The sequence below is a fragment of the Oncorhynchus gorbuscha genome, linkage group LG05 (assembly GCF_021184085.1).
Source record: "Oncorhynchus gorbuscha isolate QuinsamMale2020 ecotype Even-year linkage group LG05, OgorEven_v1.0, whole genome shotgun sequence".
Lineage (NCBI taxonomy): Eukaryota > Metazoa > Chordata > Actinopteri > Salmoniformes > Salmonidae > Oncorhynchus > Oncorhynchus gorbuscha.
The window spans coordinates 1,698,885-1,723,411 of record NC_060177.1 but is presented as its reverse complement, the minus strand read 5'-3'; the positions used below and the strand labels follow the sequence as shown (position 1 = coordinate 1,723,411).

Here is a 24,527-nt window from a genome sequence, read left to right as displayed (position 1 = left end):
GAAGTGGATGTAATAGTGACGTCAAAATCATGCGCCTGTTGATGTTGTGCTCTTGCGTTGACGAGCGACTAGAATTGTAGCAGAATTGCGAATTTTAAATTGCCATTTAAAAGACATCAGACATTGTATTTTCAGCATTGTATGTATTTTAACGAGCTGTTTCGGTGTAAAGGCCGGAAATAGGAGACTAAACATTCAGATGAAGTGTTGAAGTGACAGCTTTCCAATATGATGACAGCTGTGGACGTGGAAGACGAGAGTATTCTGGCTTCAATATTTAAAGACAGCTTTCCAGACAACTGGAGAGACAACCCCGACTTCGCGGCCTACTTGTCCGAGCTCAGTTCGTATGGCGTGGAGAAATTAAACCGTGAACCGGAGCGGCTGGCGGAGGAGAGGGCGCAGATACTGCAGCAGACCCGGGAGCTCGCCTTCTCCAACTACAAGACGTTCATCCGCACCGCCGACTGCACCGAGGAGATTTACCGAGACTTTGGCCGTGTGGAAAGCAGTGTTTCCAAACTCCTCGACAAGTTGCCCAGCTTCGGGGAAAAATGCAGGTTAGTGGGAAAAGTTAGACAATTACTCGCTGTCGTTTTTACATGATTTAAAATATTTATATATATATTTTTTTATTTATTAGGCAAGTCAGTTAAGAATAAATTCTTATTTTCAATGACGGCCTGGGAACAGTGGGTTAACTGCCTGTTCAGGGGCAGAACGACAGATTTGTACCTTGTCAGCTCGGGGGTTTGAACTCGCAACCTTCAGGTTACTAGTCCAACGCTCTAATGGGGGATTCTGTCAGGGGGGAGATTTTCGGCACAACACCGGCAAAACCGTGCCAACATGTCCTCCAAACACCGGTTTCGTGGGCATTAGCACTTCTATACAACATTATTCAAATCATATTTTCAGAAAACTGTATTTTGAATGAATTTATTTACACTCTTTCATCCTTCCACAATATAAAGTCCCGACACATCTAGGGTTGTTACCCAGCCAGGTCGTTCATTCTATCGGACAATTCGCGGCCAGAAGAACAACAGATTAGCTGCATTGGTTTCATCTGTTATCCATAATAATGATCTAATGAGGCGTGATTTCACCTGACATAGAAAATACGTTCTCTGGTCAGGACACTGTTGTTCAGAGGAGCTAGTCAACAACACATCGAACACAATCACCTCAAACTGAAGCTGGAAAGACTGAAAACGAGATGTACCAAATTTTGTTTGATCTATTTTCTATTGATAGTTCTTTGTATAACGTTATATCCATAAACATGATTCATTATTTCAACTGGCTGAGAGAAGCTGCCTGTCTCATCCCATAAGGCGACAGCTGGAGAACCAATTTGAATATTGAGACATTGTTGCAAATGTCGGAGGAGACGGACAACAAGGTTTATACAAATCTCCTCTGTTGAAAACTAAATGTCTAAAACAAATGTGAGAACGTCTCAATGTTTAAAAAAAAAATGTATATCAAGGCTCACGTCTATCTAGAACAAACAGACTGGTACCGGGCTCACGTCTATCTAGAACAAACAGACTAGTACCGGGCTCACATCTATCTAGAACAAACAGACTGGTACCGGGCTCACGTCTAGAACAAACAGACTGGTACCGGGCTCACGTCTATCTAGAACAAACAGACTGGTACCGGGGCTCACGTCTATCTAGAACAAACAGACTGGTACCGGGGCTCACGTCTAGAACAAACAGACTGGAACCGGGCTCACGTCTATCTAGAACAAACAGACTGGTACCGGGCTCACGTCTAGAACAAACAGACTGGTACCGGGGCTCACGTCTATCTAGAACAAACAGACTGGTACCGGGGCTCACGTCTATCTAGAACAAACAGACTGGTACCGGGGCTCACGTCTATCTAGAACAAACAGACTGGTACCGGGCTCACGTCTATCTAGAACAAACAGACTGGTACCGGGGCTCACGTCTATCTAGAACAAACAGACCGGTACCGGGCTCACGTCTAGAACAAACAGACTGGTACCGGGGCTCACGTCTATCTAGAACAAACAGACTGGTACCGGGCTCACGTCTATCTAGAACAAACAGACTGGTACCGGGGCTCACGTCTAGAACAAACAGACTGGTACCGGGCTCACGTCTATCTAGAACAAACAGACTGGTACCGGGGCTCACGTCTAGAACAAACAGACTGGTACCGGGGCTCACGTCTATCTAGAACAAACAGACTGGTACCGGGGCTCACGTCTATCTAGAACAAACAGACTGGTACTGGGGCTCACGTCTAGAACAAACAGACTGGTACCGGGGCTCACGTCTATCTAGAACAAACAGACTGGTACCGGGGCTCACGTCTAGAACAAACAGACTGGTACCGGGGCTCACGTCTATCTAGAACAAACAGACTGGTACCGGGGCTCACGTCTATCTAGAACAAACAGACTGGTACCGGGGCTCACGTCTATCTAGAACAAACAGACTGGTACCGGGCTCACGTCTAGAACAAACAGACTGGTACCGGGGCTCATGTCTATCTAGAACAAACAGACTGGTACCGGGGCTCACGTCTAGAACAAACAGACTGGTACCTACTGTTTTTATCATTTATCATCTGTTAATCTCTATCACGTCTATCTAGAACAAACAGACTGGTACCGGGGCTCACGTCTATCTAGAACAAACACACTAGATCTCATTGAATGTTACTGTTCCGTGAGCTGTTATAATACTGTTATGAACGGTTGACATGATGAAGAACCTGTTGGGCTCATGTCTATCCTCTCCTTTAGGGGTTTTGTGAAGGAGGCGGAGGACATCGGGGCGAGCCGGCGGATGAACAGCCTGACTCTGAACCGTCACACAGAGATCCTGGAGATCTTAGAGATCCCTCAGCTGATGGACACCTGTGTCCGGAATGGTTACTACGAGGAGGCTCTGGAGCTGGCAGCGTACGTCAAGAGACTGGAGAAGAAGCACTCGTCTCTACCTGTCATCCAGGTATTAATGCTACCAACTACCACTTCCTGTTTACACAGCTAGGAGTTACAGATCGTACCACTTCCTGTTTACACAGCCAGGAGTTACAGATCGTACCACTTCCTGTTTACACAGCCAGGAGTTACAGATCGTACCACTTCCTGTTTGCAAAGCTAGGAGTTACAGATCGTACCACTTCCTGTTTGCAAAGCTAGGAGTTACAGATCGTACCACTTCCTGTTTGCAAAGCTAGGAGTTACAGATCGTACCACTTCCTGTTTGCAAAGCTAGGAGTTACAGATCGTACCACTTCCTGTTTACACAGCCAGGAGGTACAGATCGTACCGCTTCCTTGTTTACACAGCCAAGAGGTACATATCGTACCACTTCCTTGTTTACACAGCCAAGAGGTACAGATCGTACCACTTCCTTGTTTACACAGCCAAGAGGTACAGATCGTACCACTTCCTTGTTTACACAGCCAAGAGGTACAGATCGTACCACTTCCTGCTTACACAGCCAAGAGTTACAGATCGTACCACTTCCTGCTTACACAGCTAGGAGTTACAGATCGTACCACTTCCTGCTTACACAGCTAGGAGTTACAGATCGTACCACTTCCTGCTTACACAGCCAGGAGTTACAGATCGTACCACTTCCTGCTTACACAGCCAGGAGTTACAGATCGTACCACTTCCTGTTTACACAGCCAGGAGTTACAGATCGTACCACTTCCTGCTTACACAGCCAGGAGTTACAGATCGTACCACTTCCTGTTTACACAGCCAGGAGTTACAGATCGTACCACTTCCTGCTTACACAGCTAGGAGTTACAGATCGTACCACTTCCTGCTTACACAGCCAGGAGTTACAGATCGTACCACTTCCTGCTTACACAGCCAGGAGTTACAGATCGTACCACTTCCTGTTTACACAGCCAGGAGTTAAAGATCGTACCACTTCCTGTTTACACAGCTAGGAGTTACAGATCGTACCACTTCCTGTTTACACAGCTAGGAGTTACAGATCGTACCACTTCCTGTTTACACAGCCAGGAGGTACATATCGTACCACTTCCTGTTTACACAGCTAGGAGTTACAGATCGTACCACTTCCTGTTTACACAGCTAGGAGTTACAGATCGTACCACTTCCTCATTATATTAATTTTGTCAACACACAGTCTGACAAACTGTGGTAGATCTAGAAATACCTCGTCTTATTACTGTAGCAGAGTGCGACTCCCTGACCCGTAGCAGAGTGCGACTCCCTGACCCGTAGCAGAGTGCGACTCCCTGACCCGTAGCAGAGTGCGACTCCCTGACCCGTAGCAGAGTGCGACTCCTGACCCGTAGCAGAGTGCGACTCCTGACCCGTAGCAGAGTGCGACTCCCTGACCCGTAGCAGAGTGCGACTCCCTGACCCGTAGCAGAGTGCGACTCCCTGACCCGTAGCAGAGTGCGACTCCCTGACCCGTAGCAGAGTGCGACTCCCTGACCCGTAGCAGAGTGCGACTCCCTGACCCGTAGCAGAGTGCGACTCCCTGACCCGTAGCAGAGTGCGACTCCCTGACCCGTAGCAGAGTGCGACTCCCTGACCCGTAGCAGAGTGCGACTCCCTGACCCGTAGCAGAGTGCGACTCCCTGACCCGTAGCAGAGTGCGACTCCCTGACCCGTAGCAGAGTGCGACTCCTGACCCGTAGCAGAGTGCGACTCCTGACCCGTAGCAGAGTGCGACTCCTGACCCGTAGCAGAGTGCGACTCCCTGACCCGTAGCAGAGTGCGACTCCCTGACCCGTAGCAGAGTGCGACTCCCTGACCCGTAGCAGAGTGCGACTCCCTGACCCGTAGCAGAGTGCGACTCCCTGACCCGTAGCAGAGTGCGACTCCCTGACCCGTAACAGAGTGTAATGTGGCCTGTGTCTCTTCTCCAGGGCATCGTCCACGAGGTGCGTCAGTCGGCTCAGCTCATGCTGAACCAGCTGTTGCAACAGCTTCGTAGCAACTCCCAGCTTCCCGTGTGCCTGCGTGTGATTGGCTACCTGCGCAGGATGGACGTGTTCACGGAGGCGGAGCTACGGGTCAAGTTCCTGCAGGCGCGGGGCACCTGGCTCCATTCCATCCTGTCCACTGTCCCTGATGAGGACCCTTACTGCCACATCACCAAGACCATCGAGGCCTGTCGCGTGTGTAACCTGGCCTCCGTTATCTAGCAGTGGAATGAAGGACCCGGGAAACCTTTTTAATTCTCTGACATTTTGTCTTCCTCTGTTCCAGGTTCATCTGTTTGACATCATCACCCAGTACAGAGCCATCTTCTCTGACGAGGACCCCCTGCTGTCTCCTGGTGACACAATGCTTTAGTTCATTTAAGGCTGAATTATTTGATACGATTTACATAAATATGAAGATTAAACCCAACGAGAATTATCTAAAGATGTGTTTTAATATGTCCATATGTGTTCTGGAAAAGCCAGTCAGTACTGTGGGTTTGGTATAGACAGGTCAATAGTCTAACTGTGGGTTTGGTATAGACAGGTCAATAGTCAGTACTGTGGGTTTGGTATAGACAGGTCAATAGTCAGTACTGTGGGTTTGGTACAGACAGGTCAATAGTCAGTACTGTGGGTTTGGTATAGACAGGTCAATAGTCAGTACTGTGGGTTTGGTACAGACAGGTCAATAGTCAGTACTGTGGGTTTGGTAGAGACAGGTCAATAGTCAGTACTGTGGGTTTGGTATAGATAGGTCAATAGTCAGTACTGTGGGTTTGGTACAGACAGGTCAATAGTCAGTACTGTGGGTTTGGTACAGACAGGTCAATAGTCAGTACTGTGGGTTTGGTACAGACAGGTCAATAGTCAGTACTGTGGGTTTGGTACAGACAGGTCAATAGTCAGTACTGTGGGTTTGGTATAGACAGGTCAATAGTCAGTACTGTGGGTTTGGTACAGACAGGTCAATAGTCAGTACTGTGGGTTTGGTGACCGGTCAATAGCCAGTACTGTGGGTTTGGTACAGACAGGTCAATAGTCTGTGGTGAACGAGGGGCCAGCCTTGTGATGTATGGTGTCTGTGGTGAACGAAGGGGCAGCCTTGTGATGTATGGTGTCTGTGGTGAACGAGGGGGCAGCCTTGTGATGTATGGTGTCTGTGGTGAATGAGGGGGCAGCCTTGTGATGTATGGTGTCTGTGGTGAATGAGGGGGCAGCCTTGTGATGTATGGTGTCTGTGGTGAATGAGGGGGCAGCCTTGTGATGTATGGTGTCTGTGGTGAACGAGGGGGAAGCCTTGTGATGTATGGTGTCTGTGGTGAACGAGGGGGCAGCCTTGTGATGTATGGTGTCTGTGGTGAACGAAGGGGCAGCCTTGTGATGTATGGTGTCTGTGGTGAACGAGGGGGAAGCCTTGTGATGTATGGTGTCTGTGGTGAACGAGGGGGCAGCCTTGTGATGTACGGTGTCTGTGGTGAATGAGGGGGCAGCCTTGTGATGTATGGTGTCTGTGGTGAACGAGGGGGCAGCCTTGTGATGTATGGTGTCTGTGGTGAACGAGGGGGCAGCCTTGTGATGTACGGTGTCTGTGGTGAATGAGGGGGCAGCCTTGTGATGTACAGTGTCTGTGTTGAAAGGTGGTCACGGCCAGGCGGTGAACGAGGCGGCCATCTTCCACGGCTGGGTGGTGCAGCAGGTGTCTGAGTTCCTGGTGACCCTGGACCGAGACCTCCAGAGGGGGGTGGGCGGACGCCTGGACTCCCTGCTGGGACAGTGCATGTATTTCGGCCTGTCCTTCAGCCGCGTTGGGGCAGACTTCCGTGGCCAGCTGGCCCCGATGTTCCAACGCGTGGCGGCCGATACCTTCCGTAAAGCTGTAGAGGAAGCCATAGACAGGTTCCAGGAGGACATGAACCTGTACACTCTGATCTCTCTCCCCTCTATGCTGGGTGGGGGCTCCATGACAGGTACCCTCCAGCCCCCCAGTACCCAGCCAGGTACCCTCCAGCCCCCCATGACTCTGCTGGACTTCGCCCCTCTGGCCTGCTTCCTGAACAACATCCTGACGGCCTTCAACGACCTCCGGCTCTGTTGTCCCCTCGGTCTGGCCCAGCAGGTGACCAAGTACCTGGAGGACGCCCTGGTGAAGGTAACCAACGCCTGTCTGTCTCTGCTACGTCTGCTGCTACAGTTACCATAATGACATGTCTAGTCTGTCCCATGCTTTCTAGACGGTAGATGGGATGCTCTCTCTAGACGGTAGACGGGATGCTCTCTAGACGCGGTAGATGGGATGCTCTCTCTAGACGGTAGACGGGAGGCTCTCTAGACGCGGTAGATGGGATGCTCTCTAGACGCGGTAGATGGGATGCTCTCTAGACGCGGTAGATGGGATGCTCTCTAGACGCGGTGCTCTCTCTAGACGCGGTAGATGGGATGCTCTCTAGACGCGGTAGATGGGATGCTCTCTAGACGCGATGCTCTCTCTAGACGCGGTAGATGGGATGCTCTCTCTAGATGCGAAAGCCACTGCGTCTCTGACCATGGTAGAAGTTACCCTGATAGATCAGGTCACACTCCCTCAGACTCAAGACTCTTGTTGAAATGTTGTATCTCATGATTTCCTCTCTCTCCTCCCAGGTCACCAAGTTGATCGTGGCGTTCCACCGGGCTGAAGAGACGGCCTTCAGCGACCGAGAGAAGGAGCTGTTTGTCCAATTCTGCTGTTCCTTTGCTGAGGACCTGGTGCCTTTTCTCAACCGTTGTCTACAGGTCCTGTTCCCCCCAGCACAGCTCTCTGTCATACTGGGTAAATACTCTGTCCCCCCCCAGCACAGTTCTCTGTCATACTGGGTAAATAGTCTGTCCCCCCCAGCACAGCTCTCTGTCATACTGGGTAAATGCTAAAAGACTAGAAGATGACTGAGCACATCCACAGTAACGACCTCTGTAATAATGTGAAACGTGTTTTTGTCCTCCAGGTGTCCCTCCAACTCAAGTCCACCAGTACAGCGGTCTGGGTTGTATCGATGTGAGTCCAGTCCTGGAGCCTCTGGCGTTTGTTCTTCCCAAGAGGGAGATGGTGACTCCGGTGGGAGAAGACCTCAGTGTTGAGCTGGACGGTTTCGCCACAGCTGATCCTCAACCAATACTTCCTGTTGACGACCTGGGACTTCCGGATCCTGAACCAATAGCAGGCCCGGAACCTATTGAGGAGGATCCCATGGTCTCATCCACCGTATCTACTGAGTTTGTGTCCGAGACAGGTCTGACCTCTGACCCTGAACTGGAAGCCATTTTGAACGACCCGAACCCTGTACTGGACGACCCAGAGAGACCAAGGGCTGACGTACAGGAAGACCCTGAGTTGGAGGCCATACTGAATCCCCCAAAGCCTGTACTGACTGACCCAGAACATAACCCAGTCCTAGAGCCTGTACTGACCGCCCCAGAACATAACCCAGACAGTGAGCCATCAGAGCCTGAGGTAAACCCAGAGGTAGCAGAGAGTTAACCCTCAGGAGTGTTGGCAAGGTAAACTACCAATAGCCTTGAATTAATGGTTTGATTCTCAGCTACTGTGCATTTTTACTAGTTCATTTACCATTTTCAGGAATGCTTTAGCTTGTATATACTGCCATCTAATCTGGGTTTGACAATGTGGTAACTGGACTATGTAATAGATTTAAAATAGTTAATTTCTACTGTAAGATGGATCTTCATTATTAAAATATATCCACAACAGAGGCGTCTTGAACTGTGTTTTTAATTAGACCAATCAAATGTCAGAGCAGGTTACAGACAAGCCTTGAAATACCGTCAGGCTTTTACAAACTTGGTAGTTTAGTTACTGTATGACATTATTTGAACCTGGAATTCATTAAGTTTACCTTTTAATTTTTTAAATTTTTTTTATACAAAACATCAGTATTAAATCCAGCTATCTTCACAGTTCAGTTTCTGGGATTTCTCTTTAGTGGAACTTGGCGTGTAGAAAATGAAAATGGCTTCCGATTCTTCAACATTTCTTCTTGCGGGCAGCGTTGGGGTTGGCCCGCCTCCGACCCCCTCCGCCCGCGCCGTCTGTGATGTGCAGGTTGGCAGAGCGGCTGTAGATGTCGTGATCAGAGAAAGGTGAGCCGCCCCCGGCCAGGTAGTCTGGGTTTAAGACGTCCGTCTTCTGGCGAGCCTTACGGGACACGCGCTGCTGGGGGAAACGCTGGTCCTCCACCAGGTGGGGGTTGCTGCCGTGTTTGCCCCCTTGTGGCAGGGGCAGTGAGTACTACGGGGAACAGAGAGCGGACATTAGATTAGCATTCCACCTCAATCATTTACAATAAGCAATGGTGAACGCTAGTCTGTAGCAGTAACAGAGTGGAGAAGCTCGTCTGTAGCAGTAACAGAGTGGAGAAGCTCGTCTGTAGCAGTAACAGAGTGGAGAAGCTCGTCTGTAGCAGTAACAGAGTGGAGAAGCTCGTCTGTAGCAGTAACAGAGTGGAGAAGCTAGTCTGTAGCAGTAACAGAGTGGAGAAGCTAGTCTGTAGCAGTAACAGAGTGGAGAAGCTAGTCTGTAGCAGTAACAGAGTGGAGAAGCTAGTCTGTAGCAGTAACAGAGTGGAGAAGCTCGTCTGTAGCAGTAACAGAGGGGTGAAGCTAGTCTGTAGCAGTAACAGAGTGGAGAAGCTAGTCTGTAGCAGTAACAGAGTGGAGAAGCTAGTCTGTAGCAGTAACAGAGGGGTGAAGCTGAGCCAGTAACTGAAAGGTTGCTGGATCAAATCCCAGAGCTAACAAGGTAAAAATCTGTTGTTCTGCCCACTGAACAAGGCAGTTAAATGCATTCTGTTGTTCAACTGACTAGGTCCCCCCCTTCCTCCAACTGACTAGGTCCCCCTTCCCCCAACTGACTAGGTCCCCCTTCCCCCAACTGACTAGGTACCCCCCTTCCCCCAACTGACTAGGTACCCCCCTTCCCCCAACTGACTAGGTCCCCCCCTTCCCCCAACTGACTAGGTCCCCCCCCCAACTGACTTCCCCCAACTGACTAGGTACCCCCCTTCCCCCAACTGACTAGGTCCCCCCTTCCCCCAACTGACTAGGTACCCCCTTCCCCCAACTGACTAGGTACCCCCCTTCCCCCAACTGACTAGGTACCCCCCAACTGACTAGGTACCCCCCTTCCCCCAACTGACTAGGTACCCCCCTTCCCCCAACTAACTAGGTACCCCCCTTTCCCCAACTGACTAGGTACCCCCCTTTTCCCCAACTGACTAGGTACCCCCCTTTTCCCCAACTGACTAGGTACCCCCCTTTTCCCCAACTGACTAGGTACCCCCCTTTTCCCCAACTGACTAGGTACCCCCCTTTTCCCCAACTGACTAGGTACCCCCTTTCCCCCAACTGACTAGGTATCCCCCCTTTCCCCCAACTGACTAGGTATCCCCCTTTCCCCCAACTGACTAGGTATCCCCCTTTCCCCCAACTGACTAGGTATCCCCCTTCCCCCAACTGACTAGGTACCCCCCTTCCCCCAACTGACTAGTCTGGGGTCTGGTACCATTTCATCCACTTACCCTGTTTCCTTTGGCGGTTGAAGATGTTTCCTACTACAGTATGATGTGGGTCTGGTCCCATTTCATCCACTTACCTTGTTTCCTTTGGGGTTGAAGATGTGTTTCCTACTACAGTATGATGTGGGTCTGGTACCATTTCATCCACTTACCCTGTTTCCTTTGGGGTTGAAGATGTGTTTCCTACTACAGTATGATGTGGGTCTGGTACCATTTCATCCACTTACCCTGTTTCCTTTGGGGTTGAAGATGTGTTTCCTACTACAGTATGATGTGGGTCTGGTACCATTTCATCCACTTACCCTCTTCCCTTTGGGGTTGAGCACTTTGGGGTTCTTTGAGAAATGCATCTGGATGTTTCCGTCCTCGCTGACAGTCACGGCTATCTTCTTCAGCGTTCTGTTGCCACAGTGTGGACAGAAAACCTTATTCATGTTGGTGGTGGTCCTACAACAGAGAGAGAAAAGGTCAGACTGTCCGTTTGAATTAAGCTTCTTAAAGACCAAGGTTGAGAACAAGTTTCCTAATATTAAAAAAGTTGTCTAATTACTAAAAACGGGTCCTCGTGACATCAACGGGTGTGTTTTTATTTACTGCGAACACGGAACCCAAACCGGCTGCGCTGTTGTGCGTAAATGTATTTTGTCCCCCGACACCAAACGCGATCACAATATCAAAACAAACTGAACCAATGGCATTCATTTGGGGACAGGTAGAAAAGCATTAAACATGTATGCCAATTTAGCTAGTTAGCTAGCAAGTGCTAGCTAATTTGTCCTAATTAGCTAGTTAGCTTGCTAGCTAATTTGTCCTATTTAGCTAGTTAGCTTGCACTTGCTAGCTAATTTGTCCTATTTAGCTAGTTAGCTAGCAAGTGCTAGCTAATTTGTCCTATTTAGCTAGTTAGCAAGTGCTAGCTAATTTGTCCTGGGATATAAACATTGAGTTGTTATTTTACCTGAAATGCACAAGGTCCTCTACAATTAATCCACACAAAACGGTCAACTGAATCGTTTCTAGTCATCTCTCCTCCCAGGCCTTTTCATCTTTGAACTTATATGGTTATTGGCATTTCACTTTCATAGTATTACCACAACGACTGGCAAAACATTTAGTCTTTCAATCACCCACGTGGGTATAACCAATGAGGAGATGGCATGAGGGTACCTGCTTCTATAAAACAATGAGGAGATGGGCTGTGGGTACCTGCTTCTATAAACCAATGAGGAGATGGCACAATGGGTACCTGCTTCTATAAACCAATGAGGAGATGGGCTGTGGGTACCTGCTTCTATAAACCAATGAGATGGGCTGTGGGTACCTGCTTCTATAAACCAATGAGGAGATGGCACAATGGGTACCTGCTTCTATAAACCAATGAGGAGATGGGAGAGGCAGGACTTCTATTTTGGCAACGCAGGTTGGCGCGCGCCAGGCAGTGTGGGGGCAGACGCAGGTTGGCGAGCGCCAGGCAGTGTGGGGGCAGACGCAGGTTGGCGAGCGCCAGGCAGTGTGGGGGCAGACGCAGGTTGGCGAGCGCCAGGCAGTGTGGGGGCAGACGCAGGTTGGCGAGCGCCAGGCAGTGTGGGGGCAGACGCAGGTTGGCGCGCGCCAGGCAGTGTGGGGGCAGACGCAGGTTGGCGCGCGCCAGGCAGTGTGGGGGCAGACGCAGGTTGGCGCGCGGCAGGCAGTGTGGGGGCAGACGCAGGTTGGCGCGCGGCAGGCAGTGTGGGGGCAGACGCAGGTTGGCGCGCGGCAGGCAGTGTGGGGGCAGACGCAGGTTGGCGCGCGGCAGCCATTGTGGGGGCAGACGCAGGTTGGGGCAGACGCAGGTTGGCGCGCGCCAGGCAGTGTGGGGGCAGACGCAGGTTGGCGCGCGCCAGGCAGTGTGGGGGCAGACGGAGGTTGGCGCGCGCCAGGCAGTGTGGGGGCAGACGCAGGTTGGCGCGCGCCAGGCAGTGTGGGGGCAGACGCAGGTTGGCGCGCGCCAGGCAGTGTGGGGGCAGACGCAGGTTGGCGCGCGGCAGCCATTGTGGGGGCAGACGCAGGTTGGGGCAGACGCAGGTTGGCGCGCGGCAGGCAGTGTGGGGGCAGACGCAGGTTGGCGCGCGCCAGGCAGTGTGGGGGCAGACGCAGGTTGGCGCGCGCCAGGCAGTGTGGGGGCAGACGCAGGTTGGCGCGCGGCAGGCATTGTGGGTGTAATAATTGAATAACACGGATTTGTAAATGTATTTTACAACGTTGAGCGTTCAGCGTGGAAGTGGTACTCACTTAAAACAGGCGTGGCATCGCAGGATGTAATTCCTGGACTGTTTGATCAGCATCCCATTCACAGAGAGGACATGGAGCCCGATCTGAATCAGGACGTTCTGTTGAACAAACCGGCTTCAGTCAACAGTCGACCAAACAAACGCATGGTTCTGAATGTGTACATCTAAAATCAACGTCAACTATTACCACTCGGGGACAGTTACGTAGACAAAGAGGAGTTCGCTGAACTATTAGAGTTCGTTTAACCAGAATCTTAAATGTTAAGTCCCAAATGGCAACCCAATTCCCTATATAGTGTACTACTTATGCACTACCTATGGGCCCTGGTTAAAGTAGTGCACTATCATTTGGGCCTCAGTACCTGCATAGCGAAGTCGGTGGTGAGACACGCCACTTTAACGTCCACAGGCGACGCCCAGATCCCCGTCTCCATCTGGACCTGTTTAATGTTGCTAGGGGTGATCCAACCGCCGCCATCCTCCTCCTCCTCATCTTCCTCCTCCTCCTCCTCCTCCGATCCACTGCCGTGCTCCTCTGAATGATTCTCTGAGTGTTTGTGTTCCTCTGACCCGGTTTCAGGTTCTGTGTGGACAGTGTCTGCTGCTCCACTGTCTGATATTGACAGGTCCTCAATGTTCTGCAGGTAAATAACAAGGACCACATCAATTAATCAGAGACAGAGAGACACACAGAGAGACACAGAGACACACAGAGAGACACAGAGAGAGAGAGAGAGAGAGAGAGACACAGAGAGAGAGACACACAGAGAGAGACACACAGAGAGAGAGACACACAGAGAGAGAGACACACAGAGAGAGACAGACAGAGAGGCAGAGAGACAGTTATAGCAGGTCAGAGGTAGTGTGTGTTCTAGCAGGTCAGAGGTAGTGTGTGTTCTAGTTCTAGCAGGTCAGAGGTAGTGTGTGTTCTAGTTCTAGCAGGTCAGAGGTAGTGTGTGTTCTAGTTCTAGCAGGTCAGAGGTAGTGTGTGTTCTAGCAGGTCAGAGGTAGTGTGTGTTCTAGCAGGTCAGAGGTAGTGTGTGTTATAGCAGGTCAGAGGTAGTGTGTGTTCTAGTTCTAGCAGGTCAGAGGTAGTGTGTGTTCTAGTTCTAGCAGGTCAGAGGTAGTGTGTGTTCTAGTTCTAGCAGGTCAGAGGTAGTGTGTGTTCTAGCAGGTCAGAGGTAGTGTGTGTTCTAGCAGGTCAGAGGTAGTGTGTGTTCTAGCAGGTCAGAGGTAGTGTGTGTTCTAGCAGGTCAGAGGTAGTGTGTGTTCTAGCAGGTCAGAGGTAGTGTGTGTTCTAGCAGGTCAGAGGTAGTGTGTGTTCTAGCAGGTCAGAGGTAGTGTGTGTTCTAGTTATAGCAGGTCAGAGGTAGTGTGTGTTATAGCAGGTCAGAGGTAGTGTGTGTTATAGCAGGTCAGAGGTAGTGTGTGTTATAGCAGGTCAGAGGTAGTGTGTGTTATAGCAGGTCAGAGGTAGTGTGTGTTCTAGTTATAGCAGGTCAGAGGTAGTGTGTGTTCTAGTTATAGCAGGTCAGAGGTAGTGTGTGTTCTAGGTATAGCAGGTCAGAGGTAGTGTGTGTTATAGCAGGTCAGAGGTAGTGTGTGTTCTAGTTCTAGCAGGTCAGAGGTAGTGTGTGTTCTAGCAGGTCAGAGGTAGTGTGTGTTCTAGTTCTAGCAGGTCAGAGGTAGTGTGTGTTATAGCAGGTCAGAGGTCGTGTGTGTTCTACTCACCACTAGTTCCAGCAGGTCAGTGTCGAAGCAGGGCAGAGGATTCCTCCAGAACTGGAAGCTGTTGTACTCTCCGATCTCTGGAGGGTTATAGCTGTGCTGTGTCTGTGCTGCTGGCCTCCGTCTGCCCCTGAACAGCCCATCAGCTGGCCTCTGGACCACGGAGGAGAAGAGGAGAACTCTTAACTATTATTCTAGATGGTTGGTTCAGAAGTGGTTGATTGGTACTAATGATCATCCCACATGGTTCACATTGTTATTCTAGATGTCTTTTTAAGTTGTTCATTTAGTTAGTCTAACACCTCAACATGCACACGGATCAGTACTCTGGTTAACAACAGAGTTGATTTCATGTCATTGTTTGGCCTTAACCAGCAGCAGACCACCCTGCATACCACTGTGTTAACCAGCAGCAGACCACCCTGTATCCCACTATGTTAACCAGCAGCAGACCACCCTGTATCCCACTATGTTAACCAGCAGCAGACCACCCTGCATCCCACTGTTGGCTTTAACCAGCAGCAGACCACCCTGCATCCCACTGTTGGCTTTAACCAGCAGCAGACCACCCTGCATCCCACTGTTGGCTTTAACCAGCAGCAGACCACCCTGTATCCCACTATGTTAACCAGCAGCAGACCACCCTGCATCCCACTGTTGGCTTTAACCAGCAGCAGACCACCCTGCATCCCACTGTTGGCTTTAACCAGCAGCAGACCACCCTGTATCCCACTATGTTAACCAGCAGCAGACCACCCTGTATCCCACTGTGTTAACCAGCAGCAGACCACCCTGTATCCCACTATGTTAACCAGCAGCAGACCACCCTGCATCCCACTGTTTTAACCAGCAGCAGACCACCCTGCATCCCACTGTTGGCTTTAACCAGCAGCAGACCACCCTGCATCCCACTGTGTTAACCAGCAGCAGACCACCCTGCATCCCACTGTGTTAACCAGCAGCATACCACCATGTTAACCAGCAGCAGACCACCCTGCATCCCACTATGTTAACCAGCAGCAGACCACCCTGCATCCCACTGTTGGCTTTAACCAGCAGCAGACCACCCTGCATCCCACTATGTTAACCAGCAGCAGACCACCCTGTATCCCACTATGTTAACCAGCAGCAGACCACCCTGTATCCCACTATGTTAACCAGCAGCAGACCACCCTGCATCCCACTATGTTAACCAGCAGCAGACCACCCTGTATCCCACTATGTTAACCAGCAGCATACCACCCTGTATCCCACTATGTTAACCAGCAGCAGACCACCCTGTATCCCACTATGTTAACCAGCAGCAGACCACCCTGCATCCCACTGTGTTAACCAGCAGCAGACCACCCTGTATCCCACTGTGTTAACCAGCAGCAGACCACCCTGCATCCCACTGTGTTAACCAGCAGCAGACCACCCTGCATCCCACTGTGTTAACCATCAGCAGACCACCCTGCATCCCACTGTGTTAACCAGCAGCAGACCACCCTGCATCCCACTGTGTTAACCAGCAGCAGACCACCCTGTATCCCACTGTGTTAACCAGCAGCAGACCACCCTGTATCCCACTGTGTTAACCAGCAGCAGACCACCCTGCATCCCACTATGTTAACCAGCAGCATACCACTGCTGACTTGCTTCTGAAGCTCAGCAGGGTTGGTCCTGGTCAGTCCCTGGATGGGAGACCAGATGCTGCTGGAAGTGGTGTTGGAGAGCCATTAGGAGGCACTCTTTCCTCTGGTCTAAAAAATATCCCAATGCCCCAGGGCAGTGATTGGGGACACTGCCCTGTGTAGGGTGATGTCTTTCGGATGGGACGTTAAACGGGTGTCCTGACTCTGAGGTCATTAAAAGATCCCATGGCACTTATCGTAAGAGTAGAGGTGTGAACCCCGGTGTCCTCACTAAATTCCCAATCTGGCACCCAAACCATCACGGTCACCTAATAATCCCCAGTTTACAATTGGCTCATTCATCCCCCTCCTCTCCCCTGTAACTATTCCCCAGGTCGTTGCTGTAAATGAGAATGTGTTCTCAGTCAACTGACCTGGTAAAATAACGGATAAATAAAAATATATTTTTGAAACTGTACCTTTGAGGGGAAGTGGAACCCTGCCACGCCAACGGGAGCCTCTGGATGTCTCCTTGTACTGCACACCTGGACCTGACAACAGACTACATGTCAAAGCTGTGATGTGGACCTCTTGAGACACTTACAATACTCAGGGTTCTGTGTGATAACTAGTCTGTTTCACTGGTTGTGTCCCACATGGCACCCTGTTCCCTATATAGTGCACTACTTTAGACCAGAGTCCTATGGGACCCTATTCCCTATATAGTGCACTACTTTAGACCAGAGTCCTATGGGACCCTATTCCCTATATAGTGCACTACTTTATAATAATAATAATAATATATGCCATTTAGCAGACGCTTTTATCCAAAGCGACTTACAGTCATGTGTGCATTAGACCAGAGTCCTATGGGACCCGATTCCCTATATAGTGCAGAAAGAATATAGGGTTCCATTTGACCTCAGGTCTCATTGTTCCCTGTCTTACCTTGACCTCAGGTCTCATTGTTCCCTGTCTTACCTTGACCTCAGGTCTCATTGTTCCCTGTCTTACCTTGACCTCAGGTCTCATTGTTCCCGGTCTTACCTTGACCTCAGGTCTCATTGTTCCCGGTCTTACCTTGACCTCAGATCTCATTGTTCCCGGTCTTACCTTGACCTCAGATCTCATTGTTCCCGGTCTTACCTTGACCTCAGGTCTCATTGTTCCCTGTCTTACCTTGACCTCAGATCTCATTGTTCCCTGTCTTACCTTGACCTCAGATCTCATTGTTCCCTGTCTTACCTTGACCTCAGATCTCATTGTTCCCTGTCTTACCTTGACCTCAGATCTCATTGTTCCCTGTCTTACCTTGACCTCAGGTCTCATTGTTCCCTGTCTTACCTTGACCTCAGGTCTCATTGTTCCCTGTCTTACCTTGACCTCAGGTTCTTTCTTCAGGTGGTCCGTCCCAACGTTTTCCCTCTCCAACTGGTATGTCAGAGCCAACACCTTGATGTCTGTGGCAGAAAGGCTGGGGTAGTCTCCCGTCTTCTTGGAGAACTCAGTCACTGAACACAGACCTCAACACTCAGTACCAGCATCACAATTCATGAAATATCATCAACAACTATAGAGGTGATGTTGGAGAGGCAGATTTGTATACAAAAACAAATATCCAGTACAACAAATCAAACAACCAAAACTGACCAAATGAGTCATTTAAAAAACCTTAGCTACCTAATCTGATGTCCTCTGGGTACGGCTCTCTGAAGTTGAGTTGATATGGTAGGAATGACAGGCTCCTCCGGGTTGGCTTGTCCCTAATTTCCTCGACTACATCCTTCAGCGTGTAGATATTCTTCCCGATGTCCTACAAAATAAAATACATGTATATACATATGGGGGGGGAAGGGCAATATTTACAGTAATGTATAAATTATAATATACGCAGCTACATGATGTTGATGTGGCCATTTAAACAGGATGGACCACGTTAAAACTCGCTATCCAGACCTGAGACAAAGCACGCAGTTTGTGATAAAAAGTTACTCGTATTAAATACTTCTGATCCTGGGGGACGGAACATCTCTACTGATATGTGACACAGTTTAAACCTCACCTGAAGAAGTGCTTTCTTCAAAAATCCTCCTGCGTCTACGACAACATGTTCCACCATGGAAGCCGCCATCTTGGATAGCGACGTCCGCGTCATCACCAACCAATCAGAAGACCGGAAGTAGTTCTCGCGCTGTCCGTGATTTGAGAGACAGAGCGTCGTGTGACGTCTTGTTGATGTTGTTGCCGTAGAGGAAGATGGCGGCTCGCTGGAGTAGTGAGAATGTGGTGGTGGAATTGCGAGATGCGCAGGTACTTGAGTAAAACAGGGTTTAATTCAGAGTTGGGTGACATGTAACTAGCTAATTCGCAATGTGTTGCCAAAGAGATGTATAACTTTCCCCTTCGGTCTGTGGTGTTGTCATGCTGTTCCCAGTGAAACAGGTGGGAGCTGTTATCCTTCTGAGTAGTCAGAGAGTATCTGAAAGTGTCACAGTGAAATGATGTCACACTCAGTCGCAGGATTGTTGCATTTTTGTTTCACCAGGTCCAATGCACCAGGTCACACATCCAGTGTTCAGACAGTGTTTTGTTTCAACAGGTCCAATGCACCAGGTCACACATCCAGTCTTCAGACAGTGTTTTGTTTCAACAGGTCACACATCCAGTGTACAGACAGTGTTTTGTTTCAACAGGTCCAATGCACCAGGTCACACATCCAGTCTTCAGACAGTGTTTTGTTTCAACAGGTCTAATGCACCAGGTCACACATCCAGTGTTCAGACATGGTTTTGTTTCAACAGGTCACACATCCAGTGTACAGACAGTGTTTTGTTTCAACAGGTCCAATGCACCAGGTCACACATCCAGTGTACAGACAGTGTTTTGTTTCAACAGGTCTAATGCACCAGGTCACACATCCAGTCTTCAGACAGTGTTTTGTTTCAACAGGTCCAATGCACCAGGTCACACATCCAGTCTTCAGACAGTGTTTTGTTTCACCAGGTCCAATGCACCAGGTCACACATCCAGTGTACAGACAGTGTTTTGTTACAACAGGTCTAATGCACCAGGTCACCAAACATGCTGTACTGTTGACTCAGATGCTGCTGGCTAAATGGTCCTAAACTGGCCCTCTGCATCATAATGCTCACATGCTCTTCATTGACTAGTAAACTAACCAAACATGCTGCACTGTTGACTCAGATGCTGCTGGCTAAATGGTCCTAAACTGGCCCTCTGCATCATAATGCTCACATGCTCTTCATTGACTAGTAAACTAACCAAACATGCTGCACTGTTGACTCAGATGCTGCTGGCTAAATGGTTTTAAACTGGCCCTCTGCATCATAATGCTCACATGCTCTTCATTGACTAGTAAACTAACCAAACATGCTGCACTGCTGACTCAGATGCTGCTGGCTAAATGGTTTTAAACTGGCCCTCTGCATCATAATGCTCACATGCTCTTCATTGACTAGTAAACTCACCACACGTGTTACAGAATAATAATAGTAGTCATTTTTGGTCACAGGTCCAGGAATGGCTGAAGAATTGCAACATTTACCTGGAGCTAACTCTGCAGATAGCACTGCTGGGTGTTTTTAAAAAGTCATAGTCAATTGCATAATAATAAGAAAAAAATGTTTGACTTTAATTTACAATCTGTAGAAACTATAAGAATAGAAAGTTTCAGAACGTTTGTGAAGCATCACAGCAGAGTTGAAAAATGTCAATTAGATTGTAGCCTCCATCAATGTCTCTGCAGTATTACAGCTGATCTGCCCCCGAACAACGTACATAACCATAATAACATGCTGTTATCTTTCCAGGCCACTGCCATGTCTGTGGACTGCCTGGGTCGACATGCTGTCCTGTCAGGGTGTGTACCAGTCCTTTACCACACATTACAGCACCATCACCAGACAGTCAACATCACTGTAGCTCTGCCTCAGCCACTGTAGCTCTGCCTCAGCCACTGTAGCTCTGCCTCAGCCACTGTAGCTCTGCCTCAGCCACTGTAGCTCTGCCTCAGTCAACGTCACTGTAGCTCTGCCTCAGTCAACGTCACTGTAGCTCTGCCTCAGTCAACATCACTATAGCTCTGCTATAGCTACGTCACCGTAGCTCTGCCTCAGTCACTGTAGCTCTGCCTCAGTCACCGTAGCTCTGCCTCAGTCACTATAGCTCTGCCTCAGTCACCGTAGCTCTGCCTCAGTCGACGTCACCGTAGCTCTGCCTCAGTCACCGTAGCTCTGCCTCAGTCACTGTAGCTCTGCCTCAGTCACTGTAGCTCTGCCTCAGTCACTGTAGCTCTGCCTCAGTCACTGTAGCTCTGCCTCAGTCACCGTAGCTCTGCCTCAGTCACCGTAGCTCTGCCTCAGTCACCGTAGCTCTGCCTCAGTCACTGTAGCTCTGCCTCAGTCACTGTAGCTCTGCCTCAGTCACCGTAGCTCTGCCTCAGTCACCGTAGCTCTGCCTCAGTCACCGTAGCTCTGCCTCAGTCACCGTAGCTCTGCCTCAGTCACCGTAGCTCTGCCTCAGTCACCGTAGCTCTGCCTCAGTCACCGTAGCTCTGCCTCAGTCACCGTAGCTCTGCCTCAGTCACCGTAGCTCTGCCTCAGTCACCGTAGCTCTGCCTCAGTCACCGTAGCTCTGCCTCAGTCACCGTAGCTCTGCCTCAGTCACCGTAGCTCTGCCTCAGTCGACGTCTATCCGGAGAGTCGTTGACCGATGTTGGTAATATCACAAGTCACTGCTAGTTGTGTATTTGTGGATTAATCAGATTTAAATGGGAGGTTGACATGTCAGGTGACCTATTTTCATCCAATCGTGTGTGTGTGTGTGTGTGTGTGTGTGTGTGTGTGTGTGTGTGTGTGTGTGTGTGTGTGTGTGTGTGTGTGTGTGTGTGCGTTGACTTGTGTGTTTGATCTCCTCTCCTTTAGACGGAGGTTTCTGTATGTGGTGAACCTGGAGACTCCGTCTGAAGCTCCCAGGAAGATTGTCAGACCGAGCAAATGGGACGTGGGGACCGTTCAGTGGAACCCCCACAAGGCAGAGTCCCACGTCTTCGCTGCCTCTGTGAGTGTTCAAACATCAACAAAAACAGCAACAAGTCATCAAATTGCGTAAAAGATTATTCTGTTGATTTACATGTACTTTTTATATTTATTAATGCCGCTCTTATCCCGAGAGTCGTTGAGCAGGCTCAGGTCTTATCCCGAGAGTCGTTGAGCAGGCTCAGGTCTTATCCCGAGAGTCGTTGAGCAGGCTCAGGTCTTATCCCGAGAGTCGTTGAGCAGGCTCAGGTCTTATCCCGAGAGCCGTTGAGCAGGCTCAGGTCTTATCCCGAGAGCCGTTGAGCAGGCTCAGGTCTTATCCCGAGAGTCGTTGAGCAGGCTCAGGTCTTATCCCGAGAGTCGTTGAGCAGGCTCAGGTCTTATCCCGAGAGTCGTTGAGCAGGCTCAGGTCTTATCCCGAGAGTCGTTGAGCAGGCTCAGGTCTTATCCCGAGAGTCGTTGAGCAGGCTCAGGTCTTATCCCGAGAGTCGTTGAGCAGGCTCAGGTCTTATCCCGAGAGTCGTTGAGCAGGCTCAGGTCTTATCCCGAGAGTCGTTGAGCAGGCTCAGGTCTTATCCCGAGAGTCGTTGAGCAGGCTCAGGTCTTATCCCGAGAGTCGTTGAGCAGGCTCAGGTCTTATCCCGAGAGTCGTTGAGCAGGCTCAGGTCTTATCCCGAGAGTCGTTGAGCAGGCTCAGGTCTTATCCCGAGAGTCGTTGAGCAGGCTCAGGTCTTATCCCGAGAGTCGTTGAGCAGGCTCAGGTCTTATCCCGAGAGTCGTTGAGCAGGCTCAGGTCTTATCCCGAGAGTCGTTGAGCAGGCTCAGGTCTTATCCCGAGAGTCGTTGAGCAGGCTCAGGTCTTATCCCGAGAGTCGTTGAGCAGGCTCAGGTCTTATCCCGAGAGTCGTTGAGCAGGCTCAGGTCTTATCCCGAGAGTCGTTGAGCAGGCTCAGGTCTTATCCCGAGAGTCGTTGAGCAGGCTCAGGTCTTATCCCGAGAGTCGTTGAGCAGGCTCAGGTCTTATCCCGAGAGTCGTTGAGCAGGCTCAGGTCTTATCCCGAGAGTCGTTGAGCAGGCTCAGGTCTTATCCCGAGAGTCGTTGAGCAGGCTCAGGTCTTATCCCGAGAGTCGTTGAGCAGGCTCAGGTCTTATCCCGAGAGTCGTTGAGCAGGCTCAGGTCTTATCCCGAGAGTCGTTGAGCAGGCTCAGGTCTTATCCCGAGAGTCGTTGAGCAGGCTCAGGTCTTATCCCGAGAGTCGTTGAGCAGGCTCAGGTCTTATCCCGAGAGTCGTTGAGCAGGCTCAGGTCTTATCCCGAGAGTCGTTGAGCAGGCTCAGGTCTTATCCCGAGAGTCGTTGAGCAGGCTCAGGTCTTATCCCGAGAGTCGTTGAGCAGGCTCAGGTCTTATCCCGAGAGTCGTTGAGCAGGCTCAGGTCTTATCCCGAGAGTCGTTGAGCAGGCTCAGGTCTTATCCCGAGAGTCGTTGAGCAGGCTCAGGTCTTATCCCGAGAGTCGTTGAGCAGGCTCAGGTCTTATCCCGAGAGTCGTTGAGCAGGCTCAGGTCTTATCCCGAGAGTCGTTGAGCAGGCTCAGGTCTTATCCCGAGAGTCGTTGAGCAGGCTCAGGTCTTATCCCGAGAGTCGTTGAGCAGGCTCAGGTCTTATCCCGAGAGTCGTTGAGCAGGCTCATGTCTTATCCAGAGAGTCGTTGAGCAGGCTCAGGTCTTATCCCGAGAGTCGTTGAGCAGGCTCAGGTCTTATCCCGAGAGTCGTTGAGCAGGCTCAGGTCTTATCCCGAGAGTCGTCTTATCCAGAGAGTTGTTGAGCAGGCTCAGGTCTTATCCTGAGAGTCGTTGAGCAGGCTCAGGTCTTATCCTGAGAGTCGTTGAGCAGGCTCAGGTCTTATCCGGAGAGTCGTTGAGCAGGCTCAGGTCTTATCCAGAGAGTCGTCTTATCCAGAGAGTCGTTGAGCAGGCTCAGGTCTTATCCCGAGAGTCGTTGAGCAGGCTCAGGTCTTATCCCGAGAGTCGTCTTATCCAGAGAGTCGTTGAGCAGGCTCAGGTCTTATCCAGAGAGTCGTCTTATCCAGAGAGTCGTTGAGCAGGCTCAGGTCTTATCCAGAGAGTCGTTGAGCAGGCTCAGGTCTTATCCAGAGAGTCGTCTTATCCAGAGAGTCGTTGAGCAGGCTCATGTCTTATCCAGAGAGTCGTTGAGCAGGCTCAGGTCTTATCCCGAGAGTCGTTGAGCAGGCTCAGGTCTTATCCGGAGAGTCGTTGAGCAGGCTCAGGTCTTATCCAGAGAGTCGTCTTATCCAGAGAGTCATTGAGCAGGCTCAGGTCTTATCCCGAGAGTCGTTGAGCAGGCTCAGGTCTTATCCAGAGAGTCGTCTTATCCAGAGAGTCATTGAGCAGGCTCAGGTCTTATCCCGAGAGTCGTTGAGCAGGCTCAGGTCTTATCCCGAGAGTCGTTGAGCAGGCTCAGGTCTTATCCCGAGAGTCGTTGAGCAGGCTCAGTTCTTATCCGGAGAGTCGTCTTATCCAGAGAGTCATTGAGCAGGCTCAGGTCTTATCCCGAGAGTCGTTGAGCAGGCTCAGGTCTTATCCAGAGAGTCGTCTTATCCAGAGAGTCATTGAGCAGGCTCAGGTCTTATCCGGAGAGTCGTTGAGCAGGCTCAGGTCTTATCCCGAGAGTCGTTGAGCAGGCTCAGTTCTTATCCGGAGAGTCGTCTTATCCAGAGAGTCATTGAGCAGGCTCAGGTCTTATCCCGAGAGTCGTTGAGCAGGCTCAGGTCTTATCCCGAGAGTCGTTGAGCAGGCTCAGTTCTTATCCCGAGCGACTTAGTCAGTTTCTGATTGGATCCAGATCTTTGTTCAGGTCAAAACTGCATCCTGTGAGAGTGGTTCCCACATGGAACCGTAACATCCTGGTCCTGAACAGACCCCGTGTCTGTGACCTGTCTGACGAGGGGCTTATGCTTACAGAGTAACCAGCGAGTTGACCTGTACACATGGCGTGATGGCTGTGGGGAGGTCCACGCGACCCTGCAGGGACACACACGAGTCATCAGGTAACACAGAGGAGATGCTCCGCGGGCTGGGTCCCAAATGGCTCCTATTTCCCTATGGGTCAGAAGTAGTGCCCTATACAGGGGATATGGTGCGATGTGGGACACAGCCTGATCTGTCTGGGTATGTACTGGGGGTCTATGTTGCCAGGTCACTGACTGTGGTTGTATCTTACAGTGACTTGGACTGGTCCTGGTTCGAACCGGAGTATCTGGTCACCAGCTCTGTAGACACCTACATCTGTATCTGGGATACCAGGTAGG

General features: G+C 50.4%; 3 protein-coding genes across 3 annotated transcripts in view; 2 read left to right on the top strand and 1 right to left on the bottom strand.

The window, feature by feature from the left end:
• Window positions 1-19: 19 nt before the first annotated feature.
• LOC124035443 (conserved oligomeric Golgi complex subunit 8-like) lies at window positions 20-8,709 on the top strand. Its single transcript, XM_046348890.1, has 7 exons — window positions 20-560; window positions 2,786-2,993; window positions 4,906-5,157; window positions 5,249-5,318; window positions 6,603-7,114; window positions 7,606-7,774; window positions 7,947-8,709. Exons 1-7 carry the CDS (start codon window positions 229-231, stop codon window positions 8,477-8,479), a joined length of 2,076 nt encoding a protein of 691 aa, XP_046204846.1. The 5' UTR covers window positions 20-228; the 3' UTR covers window positions 8,480-8,709.
• Window positions 8,710-8,713: 4 nt separating this feature from the next.
• On the bottom strand, window positions 8,714-18,356 carry LOC124035445 (RNA-binding protein NOB1-like). Its single transcript, XM_046348892.1, has 9 exons — window positions 18,206-18,356; window positions 17,824-17,956; window positions 17,521-17,654; window positions 16,623-16,694; window positions 14,534-14,683; window positions 13,165-13,440; window positions 12,804-12,901; window positions 10,835-10,979; window positions 8,714-9,247 (listed from the first exon to the last, which is right to left on the bottom strand). The coding sequence occupies exons 1-9, from the start codon at window positions 18,296-18,298 to the stop codon at window positions 8,984-8,986; spliced, it is 1,365 nt and encodes a 454-aa protein (XP_046204848.1). The 5' UTR covers window positions 18,299-18,356; the 3' UTR covers window positions 8,714-8,983.
• The window catches only part of LOC124035444 (GATOR complex protein WDR59-like), a 67,430-nt gene continuing 61,249 nt past the window's right edge, over window positions 18,347-24,527 (top strand). Inside the window, exons 1-5 of the mRNA XM_046348891.1 lie at window positions 18,347-18,453; window positions 19,974-20,023; window positions 21,087-21,222; window positions 24,181-24,266; window positions 24,442-24,522. Of these exons, the coding sequence (XP_046204847.1) occupies window positions 18,400-18,453; window positions 19,974-20,023; window positions 21,087-21,222; window positions 24,181-24,266; window positions 24,442-24,522 (407 nt within the window). The 5' untranslated portion in view covers window positions 18,347-18,399. The remainder of the gene's footprint in view (window positions 18,454-19,973; window positions 20,024-21,086; window positions 21,223-24,180; window positions 24,267-24,441; window positions 24,523-24,527) is intronic.

What these genes read in the sequence shown, in the direction of transcription:
- LOC124035443 (XM_046348890.1), top strand. Translation starts at nt 229, where the DNA reads ATGATGACAGCTGTGGACGTGGAAGACGAGAGTATTCTGGCTTCAATA. An exon ending in AGCTTCGGGGAAAAATGCAG is followed by an intron (nt 561 to 2,785) that starts GTTAGTGGGAAA and finishes CCTCTCCTTTAG; the next exon opens with GGGTTTTGTGAAGGAGGCGG. An exon ending in ACAGCTCTCTGTCATACTGG is followed by an intron (nt 7,775 to 7,946) that starts GTAAATACTCTG and finishes TTTGTCCTCCAG; the next exon opens with GTGTCCCTCCAACTCAAGTC.
- LOC124035445 (XM_046348892.1), bottom strand. Translation starts at nt 18,298, where the DNA reads ATGACGCGGACGTCGCTATCCAAGATGGCGGCTTCCATGGTGGAACAT. An exon ending in CTGACCTGCTGGAACTAGTG is followed by an intron (nt 13,441 to 14,533) that starts GTGAGTAGAACA and finishes ATTTACCTGCAG; the next exon opens with AACATTGAGGACCTGTCAAT. An exon ending in TCAACCCCAAAGGGAAGAGG is followed by an intron (nt 9,248 to 10,834) that starts GTAAGTGGATGA and finishes TGTTCCCCGTAG; the next exon opens with TACTCACTGCCCCTGCCACA.